The 10,858-nt window shown below is 40.6% G+C and overlaps 2 protein-coding genes across 2 annotated transcripts; one reads left to right on the plus strand and one right to left on the minus strand.

Annotated features, from left to right (window-relative positions):
- Positions 1–1,050: 1,050 nt before the first annotated feature.
- On the plus strand, positions 1,051–6,316 carry LOC142391413 (inosine-uridine preferring nucleoside hydrolase-like). The gene is made up of 7 exons (XM_075477184.1): positions 1,051–1,230; positions 1,311–1,490; positions 1,841–1,952; positions 4,596–4,732; positions 5,727–5,804; positions 5,981–6,097; positions 6,164–6,316. Exons 1-7 carry the CDS (start codon positions 1,051–1,053, stop codon positions 6,314–6,316), a joined length of 957 nt encoding a protein of 318 aa, XP_075333299.1.
- An 872-nt stretch (positions 6,317–7,188) lies between these two features.
- On the minus strand, positions 7,189–10,459 carry unc50 (unc-50 homolog (C. elegans)). Its single transcript, XM_075477185.1, has 6 exons — positions 10,369–10,459; positions 9,266–9,531; positions 9,038–9,158; positions 8,819–8,958; positions 8,587–8,694; positions 7,189–7,885 (listed from the first exon to the last, which is right to left on the minus strand). The coding sequence occupies exons 2-6, from the start codon at positions 9,525–9,527 to the stop codon at positions 7,749–7,751; spliced, it is 768 nt and encodes a 255-aa protein (XP_075333300.1). The 5' UTR covers positions 9,528–9,531; positions 10,369–10,459; the 3' UTR covers positions 7,189–7,748.
- Positions 10,460–10,858: the final 399 nt, after the last annotated feature.

Genomic DNA, 10,858 nt, shown 5'->3' on the forward strand with positions numbered 1-10,858 from the left:
TTATTTGGAGGAGTGCCACTATTTTCTTACTGTTCATCTTCAGTTCTTGCAGAGTTAACTATAAGAAACACACGGTACTTTTATGATTCATTTAGGCCCTTTTGGAAGGGAGTACAGGCGTACATCAGCATTTAAAGCCAGCAGATTTTTCTCAATCAACAGACTCCCCAGGGGCGGGGTTTAGCTTCATGTTTTTCTCAAAAATCCCGAGGACAGGGCGGCATTTACCCAGTAGCATCTCCACTCAGTCAACGATCAGAATTTGTTTGGATCCTCACACCAGGTAAGCACTTTACATCTTATATTTCTATTAATATATGATATATCCATCCATCCATCCATCCATCATCTTCCGCTGCTCCGGGGATCGGGTCGCGGGGGCAGCAGCTTGAGCAAAGAGACCCAGACGTCCCTGTCCCCGGCCACTTCCTCCAGCTCTTCTGGGGGGACCCCGAGGCGTTCCCAGGCCAGCCGAGAAACATAGTCTCTCCAACGTGTCCTGGGTCTTCCCCGGGGCCTCCTCCCAGTGGGACGGGCCCGGAACACCTCACCGGGGAGGCGTCCAGGAGGCATTCTCACCAGATGCTTAGTTGCCAAATGATATAGCAATTTTATATATTTATATATATTTATATTTATAATTAGTCTTACCTGGCCACATTCCTGCAGTGGTGCAGCCAGAAAAAGAGATCCAGGAGATATTTTACCTCCAGCAAGGTGCAAATAGGAAGCACAAGCGCAAGCAGCCACACCTACACACCTAGATGAGACCTAGTTAAGATATTTTAAAAGCAATTCCACCTGCAGTTATCAGCTACCATTTTATGATCAATTTTAAACAAGAGTTTTTATTATGTTTAATACCACTTAATGATACACAAGTATTTTTGACTGAGCTCTCTCAGCTACATGAATTAGACATTAATTCCTATGGCTGGTTTTGCCACATTGTGTCTTTTGCTTAGAATATCTTGATTTCTAACAAAAAAAAAAAAAATCAATCATCATTAGATGCATTTCCTTTTTCACATCTCGGGGTTAAAATGTAGGATGAAGAAGAAGCTGATCATCGATGTGGACACTGGGGTTGATGATGCTCAGGCCATCATGGTCGCCCTCGCCACCCCAGATGTGGAGATTTTGGGGATCACCTGCTGCCATGGCAACACATCATTGGAGAACGTCCTCAAGAATACACTGCGTGTCCTGAAAGTTTGCAACAGGCTGGATGTAAGACTGTGTCCGTGTGTGCATTAACTTTGTGGACGGTACAGGCTGGCTGAGTTATCATTGTACAATCTGTGGTGCAGATTCCGGTTTATAAGGGCTGCTCAAAGCCTCTGTTGGCCAGGGGACGACATGCAGGAGATTACCATGGGGAGGATGGGCTGGGGGACGTACCTGATCCAGATGACGCAGACCTGGACCTGCTGCAGAAGAGGAAAGCTGTGCAGGCCTTGATCAAGATTGCCAAGGAGAATGCAGGAGAGGTGAGGCAAAGAAGTTTAGTTACACTCGCTCATAGAATGCAAACGCACCATAACAGGTCTCAACATGACGAGAGCGCTGCGTTGTTGTGACATACAATAACAAGGTGGGATGAGGTCACCAGCATCAAAAGATTCACCGTACTGTTGCTGGGGATGTAAAGGTAACATCTCGCAGGGGAAAGAGTGGGTACTGTGCAAACAAACATATATGTTTTGCAGTTTGCGAGTGGGTTCCAGAGTAATTTTTCTCTGTGGTTACAGAAAAAGAAACGCTTTCTCTGTAGTAGTTTACCATTTCAACATAAAGACATCCAATGAAATATGTGTTGCTTTGCTGTTGCCATTCACAGGTGACTCTGGTGGCCACTGCTCCCCTCACTAACCTTGCTGTTGCTGTGCAACTGGACCCTTCCTTCCCTAAAAAACTGAAAGGACTCTACATCATGGGAGGAAACACCAGTGGCGGAACTACACTTTTTTTCTTGGGGTAGCAATGGGGTGGCCAAGTGTTTTTCAGGGGGTCAATGGTTTACACCACACACAAATAAGTTTATGCGCTAACAGTAATGTGGCACCAGAAGAACATCAAACCATCTGTTAGTAATTGAGTAATGTATATCTGTTATTATTATTGTCATTGTTTTATTATTATTTATTCCTATATGGACTTACGCATGTTGTTCTCTTGTCTTGTGTTCTTCTTTGATATGTCATGACTTGTGATCATTTTTGTCTTATACTATATATATATATACATATATACACACACACACAATTTCCAGGGACTACAGATGAAAGATGTGAAGTGATTATTTCTGGTGCCTTGACAAGTTAATTAATGTGTATTGATCTTTCTTATATAAACCTATAAACAGTAATTTCAATTTGCAATAATGTTTAAGTAGCCGCATATTAAGCAGACAGAAGAGTGCAAATTTTAGTTTATTTATGTACAAAATGAATATGGTGCATTTACCAACACCCTGATACCATTGACAGAAACTAAAATGCACATAATAACTGAGTCACACAGTTACTCAGACACTGGGTCTGTTACACAGTTACTCTCACACACAGATAGTCAGTTGTTCACACAGTCAGCAGTCCCTCAATTGTCAGCAAAAAACAAACAAAAAACCCAAAACCAAAACAAAAAAGTAAACTGCCAACAATTTGACATGACATACAAAGACTGACAAGGTTTTAACTAAGCAAAACATACTACACAGGTAAGTAGGACACAGTGCAGAGCATGGCCATAACCAGAGACAAACAATACCCATCTTAGCTTCAACAAAGCATAGATCTTCTACCTTCTAGGGTATTCAACTAAAATTTAAAGAGGTCCAGTTAGAGAAAATTTCTCGAAGCAAAGGTCCGGAAGATCATAATGTCTAACTATTTAGTGTGATATGTATTTAAGTAGCCAAGTAGTTGTATCAACATCCATCCATCCATTATCTATACCGCTGAATCCGTCGATCGGGTCGCGGGGGGGCTGGAGCCTATCCCAGCAGTCAATGGGCGAGAGGCGGGATACACCCTGGACAGGCCGCCAGTCCATCGCAGGGCCACATAGAGACATACGAGACAAACAACCATGCACGCTCACACTCACTCCTAAGGACAATTTAGAGATGCCAATCAACCTAAGATGCATGATTTTTTGGACAGTGGGAGGAAGCCGGAGTACCCGGAGAGAACCCACGCATACACGGGGAGAACATGCAAACTCCACACAGAAAGGCCCCAGCTGGGTGTTGAACCTGGAACCTTCTTGCTGTGAGGCGACGGTGCTAACCACCACACCGTGCAGCCCTTGTATCAACATCTGCATGTAATCAATACCTGACGGTTAAATCAAATGAATTTAGTACAATTCAAAAACTTTTTGACAATATTTATTGTCACGTAACATAGAACTGAACATGTATGTATGACTGCAGATAAGTATAATGTTCTCGGTCATAGCAGGGGCTCCATCTGTGGTTATTGAAACCACTTGTTTTGGCTCTATTCCTCTCTTTGTTAACATCTCCTTTATGGCCAGGTAGATGTCTTCTCCTGTACTGGTCTGAAGGGGAGTGACACCTAACAGGTCTTCACAGAATGCTTTCTGGACTGGTCATATTGGGCTGTGAGATCACTTATTTTCTGTGATCTCACTTCAGATTTGAGTGGGTATGTTTGTTCAAAACCTTTATGTTTCGTCTCATAATGGCGTTTCACATTGGCCCTTTTTATAAGTGCCACAGTCTCTGAACATATGAGACACACTGTTTTAATGCTACCAGTGGGAAGTATGAACAGAAACGAGTCTGTCCATTCCGGACTAAATGCTCTATTTTCGCTGTCCACTTTTCTTTTTTTGGAGAGCGCCATTTGTTACTTAATTCTCTACCTTTCTCTGGCTCCGTCGTCCGTTCCTCTCCCTTTCTCCGTCTCACTCCTGTTTCTCACCTTTCTTCAAGTCAGTCGTCTGTATATCTCCCTTTGTTTTCTCTAAATGTATGCTATCTATCGTCTTTTCATGTGTGACTTGACTCGTAGATTCGCAATGTTTACCGCCTGTAATGCACAAACTTGATTGGCTGAGTAGTATCACGTGGGATTGGTCTGTGCGTTTCCACAGCAGCTGAACTGCTACCGTAAAGACTGCAAAAGCTGCGCCGGTTAAAATGGAAGCGCGCCGTCAGGTTTTATCACAGCAGCTGAACTGCTACCGTAAAGACTGCAAAAGCTGCGCCGGTTAAAATGGAAGCGCGCCGTCAGGTTTTATCACAGCAGCTGAACTGCTACCGTAAAGACTGTCAATCATCTAGGGGGGGCACTTGGGGTAGCCAATCAGATTTCAAGGGGGTCAAATGCCCCCGTAGCCACCCCTGTAGCTCCGCCCCTGGGAAACACTGAGTGTAGGCTATCTGTCATACATTCTGAATATCTTGTGTAAAATATAACTTAAGTATATATAAATTAAGTGTATGGATACATATATATGCACAGATATATATACCTTGTTGCATCTCTATTGTCGTTTGTTATTTCATCTCTGCATTCAGATAATAGACAACTGAGAATTAATTGCTTGTGTATGTGTGTGCACAGCCAGAGGTAACACCACCGAGTGTGGAGAGTTTAACTTTGTCACCGACCCTGAAGCAGCCCACGTTGTGTTGGACCGCTACACTTGTCCTACCTACATTGCCTCCTGGGAGTTCAGCTGCAGGTGCAGCCTGCCATGGGTGAGGATGAAAACAGTGACATCTTTTGGCACTTTGTTGACAGCAGCCTGTCACAAAAAGACATTTTTTCCCCTTATTTCTTCAAGAAGTGTCAGGCCTAAAAAAAAAAAAAAAAAAAAAAAGACTATCCACAGCTGATGAACATTTTCTGAAAGTGATTTTCTTTAGAAATCTTATGATTCAATGAATCATTGCTGCCATTTCCATTTTCCCAGGCAACATATAAAGAAGCAAGTAGTGGCTCAAGGCTTCAGCACAGCAGTTTAGGTTCAAACAAGATAAAAAAAACTGTTTAATCAAGTATGTTTTATAGCAGTTAGGTTTGAAATTAACCATGGAAATTGAGTTTTTATGACATAGAAATTAAATTTAAAGTGACAATGTGACAAAGACAGGATAATACCTTTTCTGCCTTCAGTGAGATGGCGCTTCCAGGGGGTGGAGCAGTGATTTTAAATGTGTTCCAGGGGTGGCACATGAGCGCCACATCAAGCCCATAGACACAACGCTGAAGTTGGCATCCGATTCACGAATTAAATGGATGGGCATAAAGGGCCATTTCACAGCATTTTTTTGCATTTTGATCGCCCTAAACTAGATCCTGTATGGAAACTACAATAGTTAGACTGCTCAAATCTGGATGGAATTATTCTAAAGAGGCTGTAGATTCATTAAAACCTTGTTTGGGATTTGTGAAACCTTTTTCTGATTTGTACAAATGCAGAACAGGGCCATTTTACTGCATTTTTTTGGCATTTTGATCGCCCTAAACTAGGTCCTGTATGGAAACTACAATAGTTAGACTGCTCAAATCTGGATGGAATTATTCTAAAGAGGGTACAGAGTCTTTAAAACACATTTTATGATTTGTTAAAACTTTATTTGGTCATTGAAAATTCAAAAAGGTGAAATCATCTTGCTGTAAAAGTGGGGGTGTCGAAACACCCCCATTCCCATGGGCGCTTCATTTGAGCCTTTTCTGTTCCTCTCCTAGTCTTTCTGTGACGAGTGGCTGTCCAAAGCCACCAAGAAGGCTGCCTTCATGAAAAAGATTACGGCCCTGTCGATGACAGTAAGAACATGAAACAAAACAGCATGCTTGAATGAATGTGTTTGCTCAAGTAATGATATCCTAAATGTACAACAGTGTTTATATTTGGCAGAACAAGCGTTTATGAGGCCTCAACGGAGCACATATACCCACAGACAGCAATAGGAGAACCCTCATGTTTTAACATCTGTCTGCAGAGAGCACGCTCGGCTGAATATCAGAAAGAGATCACCGCGGGAAAAGGGTTAAATCCCTGTGACGTCTTTGCCATGGCTGCCGCCGTCGATGATGCACTCATAACAGAGAGCGATGAGGTGAGTCTCGACCAGTTCTGCAAATACTTCCAGCTCAAAGCACTGTTTAACAAGTTCCTCCCTCAGGTTGCGGTCACAGTGGAGCTGGAAGGGACTCACACACGAGGCATGATGGTGCTGGACTACATGGACCTGCTGAAGAAGAACCATAAGGTCATCATCATGAAGAAAGTTGACTCAGAGAAATTGAAGCAAATCTTGATGAATGCACTCGAGTAGAAAAATCATGTAACGAGCTTTACAGGTTAGATTCATCACTGGATCTAACTGAACTGCATTTGACTTGTTTGCTTTCACTTTGAAGCACCTTGAAATGTCTAATGCAGTATAATGAATAAATACAATGAATAAAAACTCATTTTGGGAATGAGATTGTTTTTGTTTTTTACTCCATGGAATAACGTGCCCGAGGTCATTTTCAAAATTAACGGCACTTGTTATTTGACATGATCAGACATGTGATTAACGTCTGTAACCCGAAGTCAGAAACTTTCCAGGCATGTCGTAATTACTGCATTTTGTAGACTCGCACGCTTCTTTTTCGGCACACGTTTATGCTTTCAGCTAAAGGAAGACTTGGATGAACTCATCACATCAAAAAGCTCATTACACTGTAATACTATATGAATTCTATACCAAATCCATATTAAACAAGTGTTTTTTTCCTCTCAGGAAATATGCAGCCAGACAAAAATCAAATATTCACTCTTGAACAAAATAGACCCTAATGAGGTTGTATTTTTATTTATAGGTTTTAGTATTTCTCGTTACAATTTTTCAAAAATGATCCTCGTGGCTACGCATCTGTGCGTCTTTGACGTCAGGATACATCTTGAACTGAAGAAAGCTGCTCGATAGTTTTGATAACTCAGAAGTATCTTTTTTTCATCATGATTTAGTTTTTAATTTATTCATTTAACCTTTTTGTGTATTCTAAACTTCGGAGATGCATTATCTCACAAAGGGATTTTTGATAGTGAAAAAGGTGGAGCTGTCACTCATCCATCCATCTATCGTCTATACCCACTGATTCTAATTCACTCCAGAGGAAGAGGAGAAACCTGCTGCTGGGTGACAGGACACGGAGACAGTTTAAGTTAATAAAACCCTTTATTGAAAGTGCTTTGGAATGTACACTCTAACAAAAAAGAAGAGAGAAAAAAATGTCTCCATCCCACGCTTCTCTGGTTTTCTTCTTTTTTTCTTTTCAATAAGTAGGATTTGATTCTTCTCTCTGCACTACCCCCACGAAAAAACTCAAAACACAGCAAATTCTTCTTCTTCAGGAACAATCCTCTGTGTATATATTACAACCTGAAAGAGTACTATTTACAAATCATACAAAAGAAAAAACAATAAAAAGCCGTTTCTCATCCGTCTTCTTGTTTCTGCAGATAGTCCAAACGAATCTCTGGATCCAGGACGGTGGAGCTCCAGTTCAACATAAGAGCCAAACAGGAAATCAAGAGAAAGTTGAGCAACAGTCAACCTGCTGGGCAACAATCGACCAAAATAGTCCCAGTTCACTGAGAGCCAACCAGATGTTGACCGCAGCAGCTGTATATGGAGTCATTCCCACGCAGACTTAAAGTTGACAGGTTTTGAATCAGCCCGCCGCCAGCTATAGTCCAACCTGAGAGTCAAACTCTCTCTACTGGACTCTAAATTTGTAAAACCAGCAGAGACCTCGAGTGAAGTTCCAGCCCAGCGAGACGGAGAGGACGTAGATGAGGCCGAGCAGAGCGAAGGGGTAGAGCAGCACCACAGTGTTAGTGAGGAAGGGCAGAGCTGCGGAAATTAAAGAGAGATGATCATTAACACACACCTTCCGAAGAAACAGCAGATACTTTGCGCCTTTTTTGTATTGTCTTTTTTTGTACTTGCGGTGCATTCGTTTTGCAGATGTTTCTGACCACTAGATGGGAGCAAAATCAATCAATCTGGTTTGTTTTAGAAAAAAACTAACTGTTACCGAAGTTTCTGAATCTTTCTTTTCTTTTGAATGGGTAGTGAAACTAAATCAAAAAGTTAGAGATAAATGTAAATATTTTAAATCTGTGTTTTGCAATTAAAAGACGAGTTGTGTGGTCACGACATGCAAAAAAAAAAAAAAAAAAAAACACAGCTCACAGTAAGCTGTAATAACAGGCAAACACCCTTTTCTCACAAATCAACAATCTGAAGTCACAAAATGATCAATTACACTCAGACAAGACAAAGATAATCAAAAAACAAAAAGAGGTGAGATGCAGTATTCTTACCTACTCTACTTATAATAGGTTCTCAATAAGTAAATCTCAAAGACAGTGAAGCATAAATAGAAAGATTCAAAAAACATGGGATTTTAATTTAAATTGCTCATGAATTCTTGTAGATGCATAAAATGACCATAAAATGTCTATTTATTTCAGAAAAGGCTTCTATTTTTTATTTAATTTTTTTTTAAAGCAGAGAGGAATATAAAGTATTTTCATGTGCAGGAGACTTACCATTGTATCCTAAGAAGGTTATGTAAAGATAATAACCAATGGCGATCAGCCATAAACTATTTCCAACAAAGTACCCCACGAACCAGTCTGAATTTATCACCACAATATCTGTAACATAAAAAAAAAATGGCATCAACTGTTTATCCGTCCCCAAAATACTGAATCATGGCATGAACTGGGTGGGGGAATTTCAGACATGCCGCTAAAACTCCCAAAGATGCTCTCTACTCACGATTGATGAAGAAAAGCTGCAGGAAGTGCAGGATGACCAGAAGTGGGTAGAAAGCATTGAGATGAACATCAAATGCGTAGCCCCACTCGACATCAAAGTTTCGGCTGGGATTTTTCAGCAGGTATTTGTTGCTGATTAACCTGGGCAAGAAAAAAAAATAAGTCAGTCGGTGTGTCCATTTATTATTCATAGAATCAGCAACGCAAACCTACAACTCACCACATTAGGGTTGATATGAGCAGACCGACTCCTATACAGTCAACAAAGACCACCCACAGCAGCAGCTTCAGAGTCTCCATCACTCCCATGTCCAGCACAAGACCAAAACCTATTGTTGATACTGCACAGCAAACCCAAAACGAAGCAGCAATGCAATCAAATACACAGAAGTCATAATCAAGGGTGAACTAAAGTGCTAAACTAAATCCACATCGAGTTTAGGCTTACCACACAGCCAGATGCTGAGCAGGACCAAGAAAGCAGGATCATCCCTGGCCCACTGGTCCTTGGTCTGTTTCCTGTAGTGGAAGTTACGGTAGACCCTCTGTGGCGACGTAAACAAGTAAAGCATCTGCCACAGAGCAAATTCAAAGTCCATCTGTTTGAAATGAAGCAACCGCCGTAGGTACTTGTAGCGCTTGGCTCCCGCTGTGTGACGCGCAGCATCTCTGGAACTGAGGGAGCCGTTTGACGAGGTGGTTGGCAACATGGTGCTGGAAAACAAAATTAAGAGAGGGAAAAAAAAGGACAAATAAAATAAATCTTTCAAATATGGTGCATCTTGTAACATTTGGGAGCTTTTATGATCCATTTAGCATTTGATCCAATATTATGGCTTTTAAATTTAGTCCAAGTATTTAAGCCAGGTGTCTAAAGCTGACTTTGGAAATAAGATATAATTATTCTTTCAAATATTTCCATGAAATTCTTCATTTTAGAGCACCTGATATGTTCGGTATGATACTAATGCTATGTACTAACACATTAAAGATTTCCCAGAGCAAACGTGGTACAAGCATTTAACGTGATTTTACAATAAAGTTTAAACCAATAACAGAGAGAATATCATCACGTAACGGACATAATGATTTTAACAAGCTCACACCCATGTCGTAGTTAGTAAAGCTAAACTGCACAATAGGTCTACGGTCAATCGCACAACCACAAGAAGAACAATCTTTAGATATAACAATTTCAGATATTCTGAAGTATGCCATCATTGATAAGTCTTAAACATTGCCAAATACATCAAACTAAGGACGGTCTTAAAAGAGAAACGCAGTAAGAGCATTTTTGAAGAACACCAGTTAAAATAGCTATGCATAGCACGATATCAGCTACACCCTTTACAAACAATTATAGGTAAAAAATATATATATATCCTTTTTTTATCCTAAACGCTTTGTTTGCTAGCAAACAGTTAGCTTCTGGCTAACAAGTCTATTGAGATGAGAGGAGCCTTTGAGTTTTATGAGCAACACGCGACATACACGCCACAGTGACAGTTTATCCAATAAACAACTACTTCCTTGGCTCTTAGATAGATTTACCTGCTTTTGTTCTACTCTTTCACGGGAAAAAGCAATAACTCTTTTTCGCGTCTGTAGCAGTTTGCAGACGCTTCCTGAACTGTCGCGAAAACGCACACGTAGATACTTCCGGAAAAACCTCAGTTGAATCATGGGAAGTGTAGTTGATGTTTTCCAGTAAGGCCACAGCCCTTTCCAGGCTACCACAGCCCCACTTGTTATTATTTTGTTCCTGCTGAAAATAAGCTCTTATTGAAAGAAAGAAAGAAAGAAAGAAAGAAAGAAAGAAAGAAAGAAAGAAAGAAAGAAAGAAAGAAAGAAAGAAAGAAAGAAAGAAAGAAAGAAAGAAAGAAAGAAAGAAAGAAACAAAGAGAGTTTCACACATATTACTTCCAGACATCCAAAAATTATTTATTACTATTTATTACAATTGTATTGTACATTTTTGGCTTGGCTAGTTTCGGATTACAATGATTACGGATTGCGTTTTTAATAAAACAGTAAACATTAC

The sequence above is a fragment of the Odontesthes bonariensis genome, chromosome 11, assembly GCF_027942865.1.
Source record: "Odontesthes bonariensis isolate fOdoBon6 chromosome 11, fOdoBon6.hap1, whole genome shotgun sequence".
Taxonomy (NCBI): domain Eukaryota; kingdom Metazoa; phylum Chordata; class Actinopteri; order Atheriniformes; family Atherinopsidae; genus Odontesthes; species Odontesthes bonariensis.